Genomic DNA, 24,148 nt, shown 5'->3' on the forward strand with positions numbered 1-24,148 from the left:
AAAGAACGTTCACGATTAAAAAGGATTAAAACAAAGGTGCGTTATTAGAACGATCAATCTAAAAATTATTTATTATTGCAAATGGTGCAATATCTATTTTGGAATTCTTGTTTTTCAATGATCCATTGTTATAAATCATTATTCCTTATTGTGCCTTTGACCAAATTAAATCTAAATTCAAATGAAATCCTCTCGTTAAATGATGAAATCTAAACAATTTTCCAAAATATTGTAACTTTTCGTACTATCCCATATTATTTTATTTCTCTCTCTCTCTCTTTCTCTCTTCTTCTTTGTCTTTGTTTTTCTAATTATTACCAAATATCGCAGCTTTTTCCCTAAATTGTGCGCGTCTTTCTGCCCTTTCGGCTTCCTCGCGTTTTCTTTCCTCTTGTTCCATACGAATTTCATCTTCGAATTTACTCGATTTACGTAGCTGTTCGATCTGCGAATATAAATTGAAAAAAAAAGAATATTAATAATAATAATAATTATTAAACGTTGAAACACAATTGTAAAAGATTCATTTTAGTTGATGTAGTTTTTTTTTTCTTTTATACAATAACTTGTTGTTTTTCTATCTTTTTTTTCCCTTTTTCGTCATATTGTTGTTAAAAATGACAATAGATTAATATTCATACCTTAGCTTCGAAAAAGTTCTTGGCACCAGATACACCGACCTCATCTACGTCAACCTCGGTCAGACGAGCCAATTGTCCTAACCCAGAATTCTGTTCTAATTCACCAGCGTGTGCTTTACGATAAATCAGGAGAAACTGTAACAGTTTGTTATTAATTAACAAATATTGTTTATATATATATATTTATAATTAATAATATGTAATATATATGTACATAATAATAAAATAATAAAAATAATACGAGAAAATCGTAATACAAAAATGGCGACTTATAATGGTGACTCGTATTATTAAAACATAATAATAGCAATAATAAATAAATGTACATTAAAATAGAAAACACACACACATATATATTATATATAATTAATAATATCTAATATATATAAATGTATAATATAATAATAAAATAATGAAAATAATAGGAGAAAATCGTAATACAAAAATGGCGACTTATAATGGTGACTCGTATTATTAAAACATAAAAATAACAATAATAAATAAATGTATATTAAAAAAACAAACACACACACACATTATATATAATTAATAATATCTAATATATATATGTATAATATAATAGTAAAATAATGAAAATAATATAGAAAGCGTATACAACGAAAATGGTGGTGTGTGGGGGGGCAGGGGGGTACGTAATTATTATATTTAAAAATAAATATATCTCTTACCTCGCGAAAGGATATACGTCCATCACCATCTTCATCAACCTCGTGTATCATTGCCTTTAAACCGAGATGAGTTTGAGGTGCTCCTAAAACTTCCATCATGCGTTTCAATTCATTTAAATCGAGATAACCATCGTGTCCGTCGTCAAATCTGCAAATTGATACAACAGTTCATAAATATGTTAAGTAAGTAAGTGAGTAGTAAAGAAAATTTTCATCTTATATTACAGACCTATCTCATAATCAGAATAAATCGGAAATATTTTAAACAGGGCTGGGGGGGCGGGGGCGGTGTACTTTAGAATATATCAAAACCAGTGATTCCCAAACCCCTTTGGTTTTCTTTTATCATATTATATCTATAAAATTCTAATGTATTTTCTCCACCCTGTATAATAATTCTTATTATTCAAAAATTACATTTACCCCCCCCCCGTTCACGTGGAATTAATTCGATCTAATCGTATATAAATGTTCGGAAAAAAAAACACGTAATTAAATTAATTCATAAAAAATAATTGATTATTAATAACATTCATATTTTTATTCGAATTATTCTATTTAAAAATCAAATTGTCTATTTTCTGTACAGTAGTGTATCACAACGTTGAGAACCACGGGTCTAAACGATAAAACAAAGTTCATATAAACATATTAGTCATACGTTTCGAAAAGCCCTTACGTTCGTAGAAAAATCAAAATGGAGATTTGTTAGACGTATTGAACTTATAAATCAATGAAATAACTAATAAACGAATTGTATTGCAATTTTCTAACAACAAAATTTAAATAAAGTTATAGAACATGTATAAAGAGAATAAAACAATCATTGGTTAGATGTTTGCAGAATAGTATTCAGATGCTAAAAGGTCATTTGAAATATCTCTTATGAAAGTAAGCAGATAACATTTGTTAGAATCAAATCTACTCTGTAATTTGAAAATAAAATTCGATATATTATGACAGACCATATATTTGTATGAACTTAGTTTCTCGTTTAAATGTATTGTAAATATTTCTCATTTATTTTAGTACACCCCATATATATATATATAAAAGATACTAATTAAAAATAAATTAATTGAATGAAATGATAATCAAAAATAATACATTAAAGGAAAGTTTTGTAATCGTAAAATTTTGATTTCTAATTTTGTAAGCAAAAAGAAAAAAATTAATTTAATTGTTTAATAAGCGCGGGAAATAATGTTTATAGAAATAATTATAAAATTACGATAATAATCGATAAAATGTAATACTAATGGATCGTATAGGTCAATCAAAATATCGTCTGGAAATTAATCAAAAAATTAGAAGACGTATCAAATGAAAAATGAATCAAATGAAAAAAATAAAAAAATAGAAAAGAAATAAAATAAAATATTAAATTTAAAAAAGATCGTACGATATCGATACGTTCCTGGTATCGAACGTATAAATGGCGAACAATCATAACAAAGGTCGAGGTTGTGCTCTTATAAACATTTTCAAATGACAAACGTACCCTGATCGATATGAAAATAATACAAATAGATTAATCATTTCGATTAATCATCGTATTCAATACGAACTGTATATTCCATCAAAGGATCTGATTATATTTTGTATTTCTTATCAAATATAATATTTCTGCGTTATCGTTATACTTTTGTGTTCTTTTTTTTTATAAAAATAAACTAACTATTCTATATTATTAAAAAAATGATAAATTATTATTATTATTATATTATTATTATATTAAATATATTAACAATATATAATTCAAACAAAATAGAAGAAATTAAATCGAATAATTTAAACAATTTTCATTTGAAATAAATCATAAAATAAATTTTTTCGTAAATTCTTCGTTTAATTACCGGTACACACACACACACACACATATATATATATGTAGAAAAAGAAAGAGAAAGTTAATTATCTTCGTTCAATTTGTCGCAGCATCGTTTCAAAAGGGAAGAAATATATCAAAAAAAAAATAAAAAATAAGAAGAAGAAGAAGAAGAAAATAACAGGAAAAAATCGGGTCAAGGTGAGAGCACACAAATACGTAGAAGAAATATCTTCTACGTTGTTCGTAATACTACTAGTAGCCCGTTGCTTGAAAAGATCGATGTGGCCGGGATCGTACTTTTGTTGTAAGCGAAAAGGGCAGACTATCAGCACATACGAATTGATTTAACGTTTAAACACCGCCAATGAGAAAGTACGGTTAAATGAATATACGTCACGAGCTAATTGTATCGATTTATTAACATAAAAGGGAATAATGTTCATTTTTCCTACGTCAAATGAATAAACATTGTTCTTCGCGATACAATAAGCAATTAATTAGTCTATTTCTTTTTTTATTCAATTTTATATCAATCGTGAATAACGTTTAATATTATTAGAAATGTATGTGTGTGTGTGTGTGTGAATATAAATTTTCTTTTATATTTATTTCTAAAATTGTAAAAGTGTAGTAAATTATGTAAAAAATTATTAAATATATATATATATATAATTTTATAATTATATATATAATTTTAATTAATTTAAATTATAAATTTAATTAATTTATATATAATTAATATATATAAAATATCAAAGTAATTTTATAAAACACGAAAAAATTATAACAATATAATAATAATAATTACATAGAAAAATTGTAAACATTACAATATATATAATTATTGTATTATTAATATATATATTATAATATATCTCTTATATAAATCGAATAGTAACGGAATAAAAAGAAAAATATGAAATATAACGGGATCCTATATATAAAAAAATATCGTCCAATACAAAAATAGTCAACGAACCTAATTACGCGTATAGAATTAATAACGAGAAGAATTACATTTGTGTATTATAAAATAGAAACAACTGTTGTGTTTAACTTGTAACATGTCACGACTATCTTACTACCATAATTTCATCATGGAAAAGTCTATAGCCTTAACTATAAAGGTGTCTCTACTTGAATTTCGCTGATTCGTCAGAGGTACCTGAGCACGAAACACTCGAGCTTATGGTAATATGAGTTTGCCAGCATGTTGGTCATTCATCGACCCTATTGAACATTTATTCTTACCGCAATACAGCAGCAGGTTATTGTCGTGGTTTTGAATTAACTTGACACCATATATATATACGTATTACTTTTACTTACTCGTAATCCTGGTTTAAAAAAAAACATTTATAATGCTAGATCTGAGCTATTAATCCTAGAGAAAGTGTAACGCTTGTAATAAAATGTTCAATTATACCACTAACACCACCACCACCAGATAGTTTTGTACATAAGGAACTAATTATTGGTACATACTATGATTTTTTATATTTTTATTATGGATCTATTTTTTTTAGAAAGTATGTGCGAGCCAATTCACCTATAACACGGTTAATGCTTATTTTATCTTGTGAGAAACAATATAAATACAGTATAATGTATTCTATATTATATATTGATCATTGTATGTTAACAAATATTTCACAAAATGATATGAAATTAAATGGTTCTATTTTTTTTTTGCTTGCTTTCTTTCTTTCTTTCTTTTATTAATCACGTGCAATCTCAAACGAAGCGTTATTATACGAAATTCAAGAATTCGTTCGTTTGATTTGCAACACATGTAATTAAGAGATGTAATACGAGATGTAATTAAAAAAAAGAAAAAGGAAAAAGAGAGTAAAAAAAATATTACAAAATTAACAACGAAACTAAGATAGAAAGTTTCGTTAATTGTGGTAATTAAAAAAAAGTCGCATTATAATTCTATTATAGATGAGATACTTATCTATCTAGTTTTAACGTAGACACATATTTATTATTAATAAAAAAGAAAAAGTTGACCGTTGAGAGCACCAACTCGTATTATTACTTTTTGTTTTGTGCAATATTTCGTTACTACGTGTATATGTGTGTGTATACATGTGTATCAGATTATTGATGCAAGTTTTACAGTAAATTATATTTTAAAAGTACAATATACGTTTAATCGATATCATATTCTAGGAATAACAATATTATATTATAAAAACAAATCGTATTTTCCGAGTAATATTAAATATCGAAAAAGTATTCTCAGAAATGATATCGAAAGCAAGTTAACAGCAGTACTAACCCCCCACCCTCCACCCCCACGCACGTTACAAAAGGGTTCACACCGAATATACGTGTTGTACAGTTAGATATGTATCAATCGATTTTTTTATGCAACTTATCTTTCCCATCTGTTAGACAGAAAAAAAAAAAAAAGAAGAAAAAAATGTTCGGCGTTCTAAATTCGCAATGCATAATTTGTAATATACAAAATATATAGTACGACTAATCAATAAATTCATGGTCGCCGAGCGTCACTTCAATTGTCCAATAAATCCTTTCTCCGATTACGTATTCAATACGCGAACAGTTCTAAGAACGACTACGAAATAACGGCTCGTATACAGTGTTCTGTAATGAGGATACAGAAAATCAGCATGCTGGGGTTTAGATATACGATTCACGAAGGGCTTTGGACTGCACGTGGTGTTTACGCTATGAGAAAGAGAAGAACCTAACGTAAACGTACACGCAAATTCTATTTTAAAACTAGATACTGTAACTTAACCCTCTTTGCACTCGAGCGGCGCCTATACGGCGCCCGGCAGATATTTCAAGTCTCAACTCAACCAAAATTAATCACAGAGTGTAGTATTTATCAAAGTTTGTTTTTTTTCGACATATAAATGAATAAACTGATGATATTTTATTATTTTTATACGCTTGTTCATTTATAAATGTTTTTACAGTATCTGTAAAATGTCTACTTAATTTGGTCGAGTGCAAAAGGTTTAATATCACACACACACACACAAAATCTTAACTTTCAAAAATATCAAACTATAATTATTATCGTGAAGGGATGAAGGGATATCATTTTTCATATAAGATTAACAAAATAAACGTTCCATTTAAATATTCAAATTTGCCGCGTAATTATTTGAGGCAATTACCAATGGCGGGAAATATGAAATATTCGAATCAGTTTCTCCGTTACTTTTGGTTAAAATTTTGTGTAAAAAAAAAGAAAAATCGTTCGTTGTTGGAATCGAAAAGCGGATGAGACAAACAATGCTTGTAAATTCGATCGAAATAAAAGGAAACATTGCCACCGTGCGACTCATCGAGACCGGAAACCCACGATAGATAACCACCAACATACGAAACATCTGCGGATACAACTCATGTTCGCTATCGCGTGTCACCGAATGGCTAAACCACTAACATAAATATGAAATATACTCTCATATAAAAGTATATATATGTATATGTGATATTATTGATGGTTTAAAGAGAAAAATATTGTCAGCTGAGTTGACTACCGATATTACTTGAGACACTTGGTAAACATATTCGCGAGACAGTAAACCGAACAGTTTTGAAATGATCACCTTACGTGACTCACCCTACCTTTGTGAGAGTAAGTCAGTGTGTATAATATGCTGCACACGTAGAAAAAGGAACAGGGACCTCTCCTCGTAGCATACCGGTTTCTGAAAAGTGCGTCTTCCCTTTCTTAGAAAAAAAGAATAGAATTCCGTAAAGTGTTTTGTGAAAAGGAGAAGTTTTATTCTTGATTCATGAAGAAGAACGTATTAAAAAATCTAAACTTTTCGTATTCCCAACGAACATTTTACCATAGATCAAAGTTTAAATTTTAAACGTTAGAGTACAACGAAAGTGTACGATGATTGAAAGAAAAAAAAAGAAAAAAAATGAGATTAACTATAGCATCGTATTTAATTTTTTTCTCGTAAAATTTCTTTTTCATTTTCATTTAATTTCTTTCCGTTTCCTTTTTTTTTGTTCAATGAGATAAATTCTACAAGAAAAAAATACCGTAGGTTCTTCTTCTTTTTTTTTGTTAAAGAAGAAGTAAGTGTATCTCGGTGAGACAACATTTGCAAGATAAAAACTGTTACTATCTACTTCGTAGAGATTATATAAAGCTGAAACTCCAATCTATGCGGTTCAAAGTATGTATGCATCATAAAAGATAAAGTTAACGACGTTTATAGAAATGATGACTAAAAAAAGAAAACAAGAAAAATAAACAAAATCATCACGGCCGTATTTCGTTTCGTTTGAAATCAAAAACGAAAATTCTACGAGGAGATAATTCTTTAGAACGATGAATGACGAATCAAACTTCGAGCTTTGATTATTCATAATCGAATCTTACGTGTACGACCTTCCTCATCCTCCTATTCCCCCCTCCACTTAAACTTACTGTGTGAATGCACAAAGGTGATAGGATAGAAAAAAAAAAAAAAGAAAAGAAAAGAAAAGAATATAATTACCGGTAATTGTCGGTGAATAGGTCAATGTCTAGATTAGACGAGATTCATATTAATATGCGAATAAAATTTTACGATTGTAATTCTAACGATCTCAGGTGTAGTTAACGCAGCATCTTTGTTATTGTAATATTCATGTGTGGGAAGAATACACACACACACACATATATATATAAATATACAAACGCATACAAATGCGCAATACGTGCAGTAGCAATGCTGCTGCACTTAACGAAATGTTTTCACACGAAATGTGTTCTATCATGAATGATCAAGCGAATAAATACAATATAAGTAATATTATTATTATAATTATTATTAATATAAATTATCTCTTTTTATATATAAAATATAAGAATGGAATATATCAAAAGAATTAGAAATCTAGAAAAGATATAAAAGAGAGAGAGAGAGAAAAAAAAGGAAAAGAAAAGGAAAGATAAAAAACATATTATTATAATATCACCTCTTGTGCTCACCTGTTGAAGGTTTCCTCGTATCGTTTGATCTCCCTGCGAGATAGCTCATGGAATTCTGTATATACGTTAACAAATCTGTATTGTTTCTTCACTTCTTTACCCTCATCGAGATCCTCGTTGATCCGTTGCCTCCTGCTAAGAATATTACTGAGCTCAGGATCGACAGACATTATTTCTCTTCCTTTTCAACTTTTTTTTATTCAAATCGATTCTTCTTTTTCTTTTTCCTTTTTCTTTTTTTTTCTTTTTTCCTCCACTCTCCAAATCGAATAGAAAATATCTATTTTTTTCTTTCTATAGATTGATGGATGATGTCCTTTGGAACAGATGAAAATTTGTCACGTTTATAATAGACAGGTAATAACACCAGAAAGATATTTCTTTTATTCTTCTTCTTCTTCTTTTTCTTATTCTTCTTTTTCTTCTTCTTCTTCTAATTCGTTTGAACGTTTAAGTGAAGGTAAATAATAACGTAACCAACGTAAGATCCTTGGATGTTTGTTTAAATCCTCGCTAAATCGTTCTGTCAAATTACATAGGACAGTCAAACGGGAGAGAATGAGAAAGATAAAGACAGAAAGAGAGAATAAGAGAGAAAAAGAGAGAGATAGGGAAAGAGAAAGAGAAGAAGAAGAAGAAGAGAAATAAAAGACGAACCACACACCGCGATGAGACCACATGCACTGGCGTGCAATGACGGCGCGCCGTACGAATCGACTGGTACAAGCGCGGATTCGTTCCCAGGACCGTACCTGAAAAACACCGTTAAGGCGCTTACTTTTACCCCATTTATACCTGGACGATCATTTTTATAAGTACTATTTTTTTTTCCCCTTTTTTTCTCATTTTTTTTTCTTGTTTTACTATCTCTTCTCCTTCATCATTATTTTATATTAGAATTGTTATTTAATGATAACTATTTTAATGTTGTTTGTTCTATTAGGGTGAACCCCTAAAGTTCGTGGGTTTTTGTTGCGTCGCGTTCGGATGATGCAATTTCTTTTTCATTATTAATAAAATTACTTTGCGTACGCGAGTGAAATATTCATTTTAATAAACTCACGAACTTTTGGTACATTCTAATATTACGGTGTATTATATATTTTTAATATCATTTTTTTAAGTATTACTGATACCATACCTGCTTAAAAGGTATATTTGTTGAAGATAATTATTGAATTGCGAAAAAAGAAAATTTGCTGCATGATAACGAATGAGAAAGTACGTTCGAGTATTTTATTTGGATATAATGAAAATACTTCCTGATTTTCTCTTTTTCTTTATCTCTTTCGTGTGATTAATTTTAAACCTCGAAAGAACGAACGAATATGCGCAGATTTTTTGCGCAGCTCTAGTTATTATTATTTCAAATAATTCTATATAGGTTATCGAGAAAAATCTGGATAAAAAATCAATTAACTTTTCAATGATATCTACAAATTAAGGTAATGAATTGTTTAACTAATTTGCTGCATTATCAATTTGAATAGATGCAATGTCTCAGTGAGTTGTAAAATAATAATTTCAAAAAAGAAATTTATCACACTTTTTGTTCTTCACTAATACGCGAGTACACTATTTCGATCGATTTCTTTGCTCATATCATATTCAAAATATTAAAAAAGTATGTATAAATTTGGTTGGCCAATAAATTCGTGCGATTTCTTTAAAGAAATGATACATAAAAACGCATTAACTATTGGTCAATCTAATATTTTATATCAATTTTGTATAACCAATAAGAAGTTATCTTAAATATCAAAGTTCCTTTACATTTAATTTAATTGGCTATCAAGTTGTCACACAGCACATAGTAACTAACTATGTATCGTTACGATTGGTTAAACTGAATACAAGTTTATTAATATTGAGCGACTTCCTGAGTGTTCATTTTCGTTACAATAATTATTCTAATAAATTAAATAGATAAGTTGAATATGATATATATATTTCTAACAGGTATATTTAAAAGGAAATCATTTTATCGATTCAATTATATATAAAACATTCATGATTAATTAGTTGGTATGTTAGATTAACTGGTGGAATGTGTATAAACAGTTACAATTTTAAAATTTAAAATACCCTATGATATATCGCAGTAAAATCCCTAAGTAAAAAAAACATGGTGATCATTTGAACGTATAGAAATACTTTACTTACAAAAATAAACTGTATATAGCATCGAGTTTGATAAAAATAACTTTCCTTGAGGTAAACAATTAAATTTATGATATACATATATATATATAATTAATATCTATATTAAAATATTAGCACTTAAAAGAAAATTAAGTATTTCAACCATGAAACATCCATAGAAGTGAGAAGAATTAATAACGCCATCTGGTATTATTTCCACGAAAGAGAGAATTGGCTGTTTCAATTGGTACATAACGTTCCTCTGTTCATTTCTCTCGCTCAGAATACTCGTTCTTTAGAAAAAAAAAGGAAGAAAAAAAAAGAAAAACAAGAGAAACCGTATGCAATATTTAACGCAGGTGGTACGTTGATCAAACGTTGGTTATACAAAGGGTAGAATATATTTTCCATTTTAGATCCGTAATAGCAGAAAAAGAAAACAATTAATAAAGCCAAATCCAAGAGCAGTGATACGCGCAATTAAAGTATATAACAAACAACGTGTGGAACGCGCGCGCGCGAATCTTGGAAAGATCAAAGAGCTTTCGTATTACGTAGGGAAAACAGTGGAAGGAAGAGAGTGTGAGAGTAGTGGGCGGAATAAAGGCATGTTTGTGTGTGCGTGTTCTCCTCTCTGACCGACCGATCGTGTCCATCACATCGAGCATTTCGTTTTAATCCTTATTTATTTTTCATTGCAATTATCTAGAAGAAAAAGCAAGATATATAAGGTTATACGTCGTGTGGGGGTTTTTGTCATCCGCGTGTCAGCTCGTTGGTTGTTAACCCTTCCCCATTTGTGTTCTCCTACGTGGGGTTTTTGTCGTCGTGTCGTGTCGTGTCCGTGTCGTGTCGTGTCGTACGCTACTTCATTCATTTACCATCAATCGAACGTTCCAGTTGAAAAGAATAACAAAATCGTCTTGGCTATATTACGTACTCGAAAGTTTTAATTTCTTTCTGTTTTTCTTTTTCTTTTTCTTTTTTTTTTCTTCTTCTTCCAATAAAAATTAATATAAATGAATATTAGCGAGAACGTATTATTGTTACCATCGTTTCGTACGCGTGTGAAAATAACGTACCTATGAGGACCGAGGCGAGCTACGTAAGTCGGCAACATTTGACGATAGTGGATAGTTCGGAAATTGGTTTGTGAAGTTAATGAGTATGCCGACGAAAGGGAAACAGCACCACCTTGTCCACCATTACCATCATCATCATCATCAACAGCAGCAGCAGCAACAGCAACAGCAGCAACAACAGCAGCAGCAGCAACAGCATCATCATAACCCACACCAGCAACATCCGCTTGTATTAAACGTTAACGTAAATAATCCTGCTGTTCATCACTTATCCCAAGGTTATAGTACAACAGTAGTTGCCACGAGTACACCGCGTTATATTTCGAATGCAGGTGAGTCATTTTTATTATAGTCACCATCATGTTTATTTTTTATTATTATTCATAATTTTATTCATTTTTCCTTATTGACTATTTTCAACTTCAGATACCAGCTTGTATAAGAATGCTTTAGACGTGATATATATATATATATATATATAGATATGTATATATATGTATCGCATGATAATCAAAATTTGAGGTTAGGATGGTCACGCGGGCCATGTGCCTGCTCGTAGTAATAGCAAAGAAAATCACAAAAGAAATACTCATCGTTGTTTGATGCATACATTGATGCATACACACTTATATCAATATGTATATATATCTGAATATGTTGAAATAATTATTTAAAAATTTAAATAAATTTTAATATATGTATATGTATATATATATATATATACACATATATATACATACATGGAATTTACATTTAACTTTGTTAATTTCTATACATATATTCTACAAGGAATAAATCTTTATATATTAAAATTAAATACAAAATATGCATATATTATATGAATGTTTTTAAATGAATTATTTTATTATTTGTAAATAAGTTTATTAGAATGATGATGATCCTAATAGCATTTATATTACACATATATTTATGAAAGGAAGAGTTTATTATATATTATTCTATTTGTTTTCCTTAATAATATTTTTCCTCATAACATGAAGTATTTGTTTCATATTTGTTTGACAAAATATTAAGTTCAAAAGATTATTATAAATGGAATAGTCAATCAAATTTATATAATAGTAGTTTTGTTTTAAGATTTTATAACAAAGATGTATTACATAGCTTTTGATATATATATAAATTAATTTTTAACAATTGTTTCCTTGTATTATATATAGTATTATATAATATCTTTCTACCCTCCAAGTAAAACTATTATCTAATTTACAAAATAATTAGGAAAAGCTAATTTTTTAATTAAATTCATTGAATATAGTTTAGTTTAGTAATCAATCAGTAATATATGCATATAAATTAACTGAGAATATACGAAAATTCTATTTTCTAAATATATATTTATATATATATACATACAAAAATATTATTAGAAAAGAACATAGAACAATAGAGAAAACACAAGTGTAATTATTTTATTTCTTTGAAAGAATATCTTTCTTTTCTTATCTCTTAAGGTGAACGCATTTACTTAAAAAGAAGTTAAATATTGATAAGATAGATTAGACTTGAGCATAAAGCCAAAATTGAAGAAAGAAGTAATCAGAGTTTTGGGTCAAATACATGATTCAATTTGTTTTTATCTTACAAAGATATCTGAACTTTGAATTAGGATGATATTATCTAGTAAATCATAGTTATATAACAATTTTCTCTTTAGTTCTATATACATATTAACAATTCATGTGATTTATCTTTTCTCTTTTTTGATATTTTTCACGTATGTTTCTCGTGAAATCTTCTTCATTATCTATATCTTCGATACTGTAAGAAATAGTGTAATTCATAGTATGTTTAAGTGGCAAATTCCAAAGACCTTGTGCAGTTATCACGTTATGTTATAAAAAGAAAGGCCCCTATGTGTGGCTGTGTGTAGAAATCCAATTCGACCAATCAGATCGTTAGAAGATCCTTAAGTTGTAACAGGCGGGAAATATGAAACGTTGATCGTTTACAATCTACTCTATTTAATTACAATGTTCAAATATAAATCATATTTTGTTCTTATTACCATACACATGTATTACACACGTGTATATTACATGTATATTATAAAATGTATACGTGTATACATTTTATTTTACACTTACAAATGTTCTTCTATTAAAAAATAATAAATACATAACATAATGTATAGAATTCGTAGATTACAAATGAATACATTCAAAAAATTAATTCATATGGCATAAATAGAGAGAAAAATTATTACAATTTGCAAACCATATTGTCAATTAGGTTAGTATCATGACGTAGAGAGCATGGTTAATGCGCGAACCGAACGAAAACGAGCCCACCGAGGAGCATACCTTCTATTTCTTTTTTTTTCTCTTCGTTTTTTTTTTGCAATCCATAGTAGTTATATCGTTGTTTGGTTGGTAAGACTTTATTCTCGAGACTGTATTCTCGCGTGTCCATCATCCGTTCCCCCGGCGGTTCAAAGTACTAAAAACGATAGTTACATAGAAGAATTCGTTCTTAAAGAAAGCATTACACATTTAAATTTAACTAAAAATATTCTTCATAACATTTAATTAGTGTAGAGTCACGGAATATATCGTTTAGTATTATAAAAAGAAAAAGAAAAAGGGTGTACATTAGAGATTATCTATTATAATAATTAAAAAGCATATTACTTTACTGTCTTTTAGCAACTTGTTACGAGCATATGGTTAAAAGTCACCTCGTGTTTGTTGGCGTGTGCGTGGCGTAAATAATCCAACGCGTGTTCTTCCCCGTTCTCTAATAAAAAACAATTGTAATTAAAAAGAAATAAAAGAAAGAGAAAAAAAAAAGAAAAGAAGAAGAGAAAGATCATTATTCGAAGATAAAAATTCTGAGAGGGAGAGAAAAAGAAAGGAAAGATAAAAGATAAATAGAAAAGACAATTATTATTTTCATTCATTCCTTTCACGTAATCAATCAGTAAATTAACAACGGTGATTCCTGCATTCGAATATATATATATATATATATATTTATATGTATGTATAGGAAACATACGTGTGCAAAATCACGATTGCATTAAGCAATCATATTTTATACAGGAACAGATATCAATATCGATAAAGATAGTGTTATTAGAATGTTGAGATAAGTGACGATATTGTTAACCAGTATTCGTGAAAATCTATCGAGTTCTTTAGTTCGTCGCAATTATTTCAAGGAAGAGCAAGTTCAAAGTATCCGCCAACAAGATTATATAATACTATTTTATTTCTTTTTTGTTTTTTTCTTTTTTGGGGGGAAGGTTTTATCTCCAAACGATAATTTTCGGTTTCTGAACTTCGCGTTCCACGTGTCTTAAGTTACTAGATCAAATAATTCGGATTTTTGTAATAAAGAATTATTAATTTTTGCTCTTTTTTTTTTCTTTTTTCTTCTTCTTTGTGACACGAATGTTAATAATTAGTTGACGGTATTATTTTTAAACATATATATTTATAAATCTCGTAACGGAGTGTGCACGCCGTTAACATGCGCTTAACCGTCAAGGACACGTGTCATCATTGACTTAGAGACTGCCTACTCGAACTGGACAAACGTCCCCACGAGACAACACCGTACGACGGAAATGTCGACAGTTGTAGGTAAGTCTGTTGAGAGTGTATCTAACACAAATATAGGGTGTCGTATGTTTTTTACATTGTTCGTATTTTATTTGTCTACTACTATACCATCGTAAGATTTGTCGAATGTTCGTCGAACGGATCTTACAAAAGAGAAAGAAAGAAAAAGTCTTGACTTTTCCTTTCCTTTTTCTTTTTTTTTCTTTTATATAAAATAATATTTTTACATGATTTACCGATTTACTATCTTTTCATTCGTAACATGCGAATACGAAATATAAAAATGTATTTCTGGTTTTGTTCGTAAAAATTTATAGTTATTTCACGTGTAACTATTTGAAACACCATAAGAGATAAGTACAAAAAAATAGTAAGATGCAATTGACCGAGATGGCGCTAGTTGTATTCTTCTTTCTTATTGGTAGTTTTGAATGATATTGCGAGATGGCGCCACAAGTTATAAATTCGATTTTATATTCTTTTTTTATTATATATTTTTATCGAGATATATAATAATATATAAGAAAAGTATTAATTTTAACATATTGTTTATTTAAATCAATCTAAAAACGTATACTTGTTATGTTGAATGATAAAAAGCTAAAGAAAGTTTTTATTATTCGATCAGTTTACAGGTATCAATTGCTAAAAGTAGATTGGGTTGGTTTTTCTTTTCTTTTTATTATTAAATTTAAATGATAAAAATGATCGACCGAATATAATAAATAAATATATATATATAAAGTATAAAATGTTAACGTTTTATAACCGGGTTGCACGGGACTAGATAAACGTACGCAATGTTCAATCGCAATTTTCAGGTGAAAGTCGGTTCAGGTAACAAACTGGAAGTTCGATAAAATCCGGATCATTATTCAGGTGACCAGGTAGAAAGAGAAACACGCACTTTATTTTGCGTTCGTCATAATTCTTGTGCGATATTATTAATATCATTAGAGAAGAAAATATTTAAGAAAAATTCAATCTCTTTATTTTATTCTTTTTTTTTCGTATAATTAGAAAAATTCTTATTATTATTATTATTAATATAGAAAAAGATTTTCATTTGATTGAAAATTATTTCAATTGAATATACATACATATATATATGTATATTTATTATATAAATACTTATAAAACAAAATGACTATTTAAAGATTACATTATTGAGTACACACAGAGAGAGAATATAGTTGGCAACGCGAAATGTAAAAGGATTAAAACAGGCGTGTAAAAAGAGAGAATGAAATACGATTAAGCTTCTCTCTCCGGATGTTCAGCGGCCTCTTTCTTGAGCGCGCGGCCTTGTCAGGAATGCGTATTTTCTACCGGTTCTCCGCGTATTTCACTCTACGTATATATCGGTGTTACGAACGTTTGACATTTAATCTTAAATATTTGCAAAGAAAATTAATACAATTATTTTAATAATCAATATTATATCAATTGTATTATTATATATCACCGTTATTTTTTTTTCAACAATTTAATAAGATTTGAATAATAATTGAATTTTTGAATAAAATCAAATCAATATGGCTACCATATCATTACACCTTACGGAGGTACATAATACATGATACGCTTATATTAAAAAGTTCGGTTAAACATTGCAAAAAGTAAATAAAAATAAAAAGTAGAAGAAGAAGAAGAAGAGGAAGAAAAAAAAAATATAACCCAGCTGGTGGTGGGAAGGGAACACTTTCAACTATCGATGACATAATCAAACGGTTTCTCTTGCACTATGCAACAGGCAGTATAACGGTAAGGCGTACTCTACACAACATATAAATTCTTCATTTATAAAAGCATTAAGAACGAAACGACGACGACCAATCAGAGAACCGCGAATAAGGTCTTACCCGTGCTACGTGACATTTCTCATGATTACCGTTTTGGTCGAGGACTCGATTTACCTGATATAAAACAATGCCGTATTTTACTATCATATGTCTCGAAAATAAAGAGAGAAAGAAAGAAAGAAAGAAAAAGAGAGGCCATACGATACCTTCTTCCAATATCATTGTCCTGTTAACACAACGCTTAATTAAAATCACGTTGTCACGTATACGATTAGAATTAAAAACGAAATATACATATTACGTTCTCTAACTAATTTATAACAATTTCCTTTTTATCCGTCGGTAAAGTAGTTTCCTTTACTTAATCATACACCTATTTCAAGAAAACGAAATTACCGACTAGGTAAAGTTGAAATAAATTTTTCCAAAAAAAAACAACTAACTCATTCAATAAAATAAAAAGAAAACAAGAGTAAGAATATATAAGAAAATATTATTGCATTCTCGCAAATTGTTATATCAAAGGACATCTGAATCTATCAATCAATTCATCCATCTTTGTTTCACCCTTTCTCTTTCCCACCTATTACCCCCTCTCAATTTGGGTAAGGCTCTTGACCACGGTGTCGGCGACGGTGGTTAGGGGGTCTGTCGGTGCCCAATTTCGGATGGTTTTCAGGGTTAGCACGCAATAACGCGTATTGCTTGCGAGAGTATAAAGGCTGTTTGGCAAGGGTGGCAGGGTTCGTTGCCCGGACGAGGGAGAGAAAGTCGGGGATATATCGACCCTCCTTCCTCCCTTTCATATATACCCCTCCTCCTCCTCCTCCTCTTCCTCTCCTTTCCTTCTTCGTCCAGACGTTCGCGCGTTCGTTCATTTCTTTCTTTCTTTCTTTCGTTCGTTGTGTCTGCTGCGTTGAATCCTCTCTCTCTCTTTCTCTCTTTTTTTTCTTTTCACCTCTCTTCGTTTCTCTTATCCTCCTCCTCCTCCTCCTCCTCTTCAAGTTCTCCACCCAAACCTCTCTCTCTCTCTCTCTCTCTCTCTCTCTTCTCCCCTCCCCCTCTTCCCCTCTCATTCCGGTAACCTCGTACTAAAACGCCCACGTAGAGGAGAGTACTACTGCTCGACACCACGAGGTTTCCATGCTACCTTTCCAAGGTCAACGGCTTGAGGGCTCAAAGACCCCTGGAAAGAGCGACTTGTATGGTTCGTCTCTTCCTCTCTTTCCCCCTCAGCCCCTTTTCCTCCCCATTACTCCTACTCCTTCTTCTACTTATTCTTCTTCTTCTTCTTCTTCTTCATCTTCATCTTCTTCTTTATCTGTTTCACGCTGATATCATGATAAAATTATTTGATTATTGTTTATTCGAATTTTCGATCGAACGTATTTTTTTTTGAAAATTCATGTATTCGTGTATTTTTAAAAATTACTTTCTATTTTTTATATTATTATTATTAATTACCTTATATATCGTATTACATGTACGTTTTTCTATGTAATAATACGAAATCGTTATTTCCCCCCCCCCCCCCATAATTCCAATTCGAATTTGCTTTTTGAATGACCCGAATAAAAGTATTGTCCTGCTTGACCGAATATTATGAATTGTTCAAAAATGTTGGGTCGCCTGAACGCAGTTTGTTGACTGCTACCTGCTTAAAAATTCCAATCGTTTCCGGAACCTAACTCGAATACTTGGAATTTGGAAAATACCTATTGAACCTTTTTTCTTATATTTGTTTATTTTTCCTTGATCGATCGGTATGCAACAGAACCGTTAGCGAAAGAAATACTATTTTTCATTACACGCAACTATGAATGCAATTTTATTAGAATAAAAATTGCATTGTTTCAATTAATTTCTAAATACAAACGAAATACTTTGTTCGTTATCCAATTGACTAAAAAAATCTCACACATTTCATATTAACCTATATATATATATAATTTTTACAATTAATTTATTCATACTTGTTTAACGACAAATCAAATCGTAATTAAATAAAACCACGATCGATTGAAATCGATTGGATACGCAAAGAGAGGATAGTCAGAACAAAAAAAAAATAGATTTTTCAATTTCGAATCTACACCGTCAATGATTTAAAAAAAAAAAAGTAAAGTTAGCATCAGCATCATAAGGAGGAGTAGGTAGAAGCACGATTTTGCCCATGTGTTGAGAAGGACTTTGAACTTAGGCCGCATGTCTCGTAAACGGTCGGAAACGGTCCAACCGAGAGAGACAGACAGACAAAGAGAGAGAAAGAGAGAGAGAGAGAGAGAGAGAGAGAGAGGACAACATATATAAGAGAGGGTTGTTGCGACGACCTACACAACCATCATCATCATCCCCCTTTCCTCCTCCTCTGTACATTACCCTTTCCTATTCCGTTCACCTCCTCCCCCTCCTCCCACCACCACCTCTTTCTCTTCACCTCTCCCGACAGTCTGGGGTTCTCCTCAGAGGAGGAAACCTCGGCGCAGACAGCAGGATCGTCGCACCTTATTTTCCTTCTCCCCTCTCCCTCATCCTCTTCCTCATCCTCTTCCCTCACCAACCCCTCTTCCTCCTACCATTTCCGAAATCTTCAGCTTTCCTTCTTCCGAACGAAGACTAGACGACGAGTCCCTACTCTTTCTTTATCTTTTTTCTCATCCTTTCTTTCTTCTTCTTCTTCTTCTTCTTCTTCTTCTTCTTCTTTATGTTTTACCCCTTCTTCTTATTATTTTTATTCTTCTTCTTCTTCTTCTTCTTCGCCTACTCATCATATATATATATATGTATATATGTATAGGTATATAATACGCATGCGCGCGCATACTCACTGGACTACTACTAAACGTAGGAGAAGAAAACTTAAAGCATCAAATATAACTATAAGAAAATCAACCCAACTGCTACTTTTCTTTATTACATATATATATATATATGTATTTTCAAACGTGTGATTTTTATTTCCATTGAAAATGAACCCAATATTTAGTACGTTTTTTAATTAACATTTATAAAGTAAATTTTATGAAAAAGAATTCATCGTGCAGTTTGTGCAACAAAATAAATGCACGAACTTTTGATTCTAATAATTATCATACGATTGAATTTTTATTGAAATAAAAAAAAATGAAATAATTTTCTTAGAATAATTATTAGAAATTTAATTATAGTTGTGAAAGATTTAACGAAGGGAAGAATGGTGATTCATAAGGAAGAAAACAAATCGTTTCCATGTTGTTTAAAGGATGTTATGGGGGATGGGGGGGGCGAGTTTGTTTCATTGTGTGGATTATTGGATGCTCAAGAGAATCAACATTCTCTCTCTCTCTCTCTCTCTCTTTCGATGCATTTCCTCTCGCCTTTTCACCATTCTCCCAAGCCTATGTAGGTCACACGTCCCCCTTCATGCAGCACCTATCCTAGGCAAGCGAATCTAGGCTGTAAGCAGAGCGGGTGGCGGGTGCGTGTAGGTATCGATCTACCCACGGCGTCGTTATACTGCGACCCCGGCTTGCTTGGGTTGCTTGGGTTGGTGCATCCTCGTCAAAACTAGGTTACCCACCTAACGAATCCTACACACGTCGTCGAAGATCATCTTCTTTCTTTTTCTTCTTCTTCTTCTTATTCTTCTTCTTCTTCATCTTCAAACTGGTGGTGGTTACTTCGAAATTCCCTTCTTCTTCTTCTTCTTCTTATTCTTCTTATTCATCTTCTTCAAACTGGTGGTGGTTACCTCGAAATTCCCTTCTTCTTCTTCCTTTTCTTCTTCTTCTTCTTCTTCTTGTAGTGTTCGGATACTTCATCGTTGATGAACGAAATATTTCTTCACGTGTGTGTTTATTTTATTTTATATTTATTTTTATATTTTTATTTTTATTTTTATTTTTATTTTTATTTTTGTTCTTTCCGTATATATTTGAAAATAGATATTCGTTAGTTTAATTATTTAGATTAGCAAGATAGAATTTTCATACGGGTTTTTTCTTGTATTTATATTTTATTTTATTTTATATTTTATTGTATTTTATATTTTTTATTCTATTTTATTTTAATTTTTATTTTTTTCCTATATATATTTACTTAGAAAAAGATATTCGTTAGTTTAATCATTTAGATTAGCAAGATAGAATTTTCATACGGGTTTTTTCTTGTATTTATATTTTATTTTATTTTATATTTTATTTTATTTTATTTTATTTTATTTATTTTAATTTATTTTATATTTTATTCTATTTTAATTTTTATTTTTATTTTTTTCCTATATATATTTACTTAGAAAAAGATATTCGTTAGTTTAATCACTTAGATTAGCAAGATAGAATTTCATACGGGTTTTTTCTTGTATTTATTTTATTTTATTTTATATTTTATTTATTGTATTTTAATTTTTATTTTATTTTAATTTATTTTATATTTTATTTTATATTATTTTAATTTTTATTTTTTTCCTATATATATTTACTTAGAAAAAGATATTCGTTAGTTTAATCATTTAGATTAGCAAGATTAAAATTTTTATGATAGTAATAGTTCATACGAGTTTCTTTTTATATTTATTTTATTTTATATTTTATTTTATTTTAATTTTAATTTTAATTTTAATTTTAATTTTTTTCCTACATATATTTACTTAGAAAAAGATTTTCGTTAGTTTAGCAGTAAGATTCTTTACTCATGTTTCAAAATTTCACGATGGTCATCCAAGTTTCTCCCTATAAAGGACTAAAGCACAAGAGGGGAAGTATCTATGGGGAATGGTTTACAATAGAAGAATTCCTATTAAATATATTTTTGTATTTTCTCTCTCTCTCTCTCTCTCTCTTTATAAAACGAAAATCTTTCTACTTTTATTCCTTTTTTTTTTTTTTTTTTTTTTTTACAAATATAAGCTGGTGATTTTTCTCAACATTCTCATAGTTGAAAGTCCGACTGGGGAGAGGGGTGAAGAGAGGGAAGAGAAAGCAAGAGGATGGTCATCAGAATTTGCCTCTTGCTGTTAGGGCCATGTTTACAATGGCGATAAGAAATTTTCCTATCTATTGAATATATTTTTTCTTATATTTTTTCTTTTTTTCATATAAAGGGACTATCCTTCTTCTTTTACTTTTCTTCATTTTTTATTTTTCTTTAGAAATATCAATAGGGAAGATTTTTCAACGATCGTCACGATTTATAAAAAATTTCGATTGAATGAATTTTAACGGCGGGGGTGGGACCACCAGTGTTTTACAATAGACGAAAAGAATTTGTTTAGAAAATATATTGTTATTTAAAGGAACGATTTTTTTTTTTTGTGTGATTTTCTATCCATTCTTCCATTATTTTTTTTTCTTTTTTATATTTCGAAGGATTGTCGTTCGTTTCATCCTGCATTAGTTACACTCTTTTCTATTCTTATTTTTTTAAATTCTTTTCAATATTTAGGAAAGGTTTTCGGTTCGGGATTCTTAGTTTGGATTTTTATTATACCTTTCGATTTTTTTCTATCTTATTTTATTTTCTCTTGTAAATAAAATATCTATTCCAAAGGTTACTTTCTCTTTTCGATTTATTTTCGTACGATTAGAAATAATCATTTTTGAGATCTTCGTAGAAAATGTGTTCTTCTCGAGATAAGAGGCAAGAAAAAAAAAGAACAACATTTATTATCGTAGTTTGAGAAATAAAACAAATTGTAAATAAAATGAGATATTTTTTTTTTTTTGTTTTTCGTTAATATTTGTTTACAGATAAAACCGAATAAGAACAAAAATGGAATAAATGAACGAATAAATATAGAATTGATACTTTGTACAATTTGTCAGGATAATTATAGGCTAATGTTTATTACTAATGTAATTTCTCTATTTCTATAATGACTCACAAAGTTTAACCTTTCTTAATACATACATATATCTTTTCGTTATCTTCTTGTAATAATAATAGTTAGATTTCTGTATATTGTACGAGTTCGTTCGACAACGATCGAGTCATCCAATTATATTATAAGTTCATTACTTTCTTATCTAATTAACATTTAACTAGGAATCATTAAAACGAGAACAAATTATTACAAAAAAATGTATCTATTATTAATTATTTTAATATTTGTGAACAGAAAGAAATTATATTTTTGTTTCTTTTTTTTATTTTATTATCTTCTCAGACGTTACGATTTTTGTTCACAACGAAAAATCAATCTATAAGATGTTTGAGTATTGTATAATATTAAGAAACTTTTTAAAATCTAGTTAAACAATAATAGAAATTTTGTTTTTTTATATATTAATATATAATATAATTATTTTTATATATTTTTATATATAATTAATAATAAAAGATATTTTATAATTAGCAACGAAGTAAAATAAAATATATATATATATATATATATATATATATTGGAAAAGTGAAACCTACGTTTTCTAAAGTTCGTTGCTTTGGAAAAAATCTATGAGATGCGTGTAGTATAAAAATAGATATTTTCAAGGAAAAGAAAAGTAATATTCTTTTCTTCAAACCATTAAAGCTTTGTTGCCTTATACCTGAACAAGAAAAAACCGATAGGAAACTACATGGGGACATATTTTAGATATTTTCGTTATTTTATCTAAGGTCAGTTCATTGTTGGACTATGATAATAGACTACAAAGCATAGATTTGCTTTAAAAAGAACAAAACCATTTTGTTCCAACAGCTTTAGAGGACCAAAAATTCTCTTCTTTTTTTTACATTTATATATATATATTTTTTTTTCTAAGAGGAAACTTTTCTTATTTTTATTCTATTGTAAAAGAAAGATAGAATTTCTGACCTTCTTGGAATTTGGTTTAGCATTCAAACATATTCAAGAATTTAAGGGTTAGAAAGAAGGATGGTAAGAAAAATGGTGGTGGTGGTAAACTCGAATCAAAAAGTATATCGAAAAAATAATAATTAATAAGAATTTGTTATATATTATCTATAGTTATTAATTTAAGCATTCACGTGGCACATCTTTTTGTAGGATTCTTAGTAGGTGTGACACATCTGGTGGTTGAGTTATTTAAAACGGGTTATACGTGCGCACGCATGCACAAAAGCTTGTGCCTGCTTGCTTGCTTGCTTGCTTGCTTGCTTTGCTAGCTTGCTTGCTACCACATTACCCTCAAATGCACCGTAACAGGGCTGTGCCCGCTCGTCGTTGCATTCACGCGGGCTGAAGTAGGGTATTCGCCATCGTCTTCTGCGCATGCGCATTGAATGTCCTGCAATTCTTCTTGCCCATTGGCCTGCGCACGCGATCATGTACGTACGTTCGTGTCTGCTCTTTCTGCATTTCTTTTGTTGCTTCGAGGTTTGACTACTTCTCTCAGGGACGTATCGATCAGCCCCGATTATGTGTATCTTCTATCAAAATTTCGAATTTTTTAAATAATCGTTA

General features: G+C 29.7%; 2 protein-coding genes across 5 annotated transcripts in view; one reads left to right on the forward strand and one right to left on the reverse strand.

Annotated features, from left to right (window-relative positions):
* Window positions 1-302: 302 nt before the first annotated feature.
* LOC122517677 (EF-hand domain-containing protein D2 homolog) lies at window positions 303-8,900 on the reverse strand. 4 transcript variants are annotated; one of them, XM_043636191.1, is made up of 5 exons: window positions 8,797-8,900; window positions 8,140-8,662; window positions 1,331-1,478; window positions 642-776; window positions 303-445 (listed from the first exon to the last, which is right to left on the reverse strand). In XM_043636191.1, the coding sequence occupies exons 2-5, from the start codon at window positions 8,307-8,309 to the stop codon at window positions 308-310; spliced, it is 591 nt and encodes a 196-aa protein (XP_043492126.1). In that variant the 5' UTR covers window positions 8,310-8,662; window positions 8,797-8,900; the 3' UTR covers window positions 303-307. The 4 variants fall into 4 exon arrangements, with proteins under 4 accessions (XP_043492126.1, XP_043492128.1, XP_043492127.1 ...); XM_043636193.1 differs by having other exon boundaries at window positions 8,804-8,899; XM_043636192.1 differs by having other exon boundaries at window positions 8,140-8,455; window positions 8,797-8,886.
* Window positions 8,901-10,484: 1,584 nt separating this feature from the next.
* Window positions 10,485-24,148, forward strand: part of LOC122517679 (eukaryotic translation initiation factor 4 gamma 3-like) — a 45,533-nt gene continuing 31,869 nt past the window's right edge. The window contains exon 1 of the mRNA XM_043636197.1: window positions 10,485-11,695. Coding sequence (XP_043492132.1) covers window positions 11,443-11,695 — 253 coding nt within the window. The 5' untranslated portion in view covers window positions 10,485-11,442. The remainder of the gene's footprint in view (window positions 11,696-24,148) is intronic.

The sequence above is a fragment of the Polistes fuscatus genome, unplaced genomic scaffold (genome assembly GCF_010416935.1).
Source record: "Polistes fuscatus isolate 324 unplaced genomic scaffold, CU_Pfus_HIC Scaffold21, whole genome shotgun sequence".
Classification (NCBI taxonomy): Eukaryota; Metazoa; Arthropoda; class Insecta; order Hymenoptera; family Vespidae; genus Polistes; species Polistes fuscatus.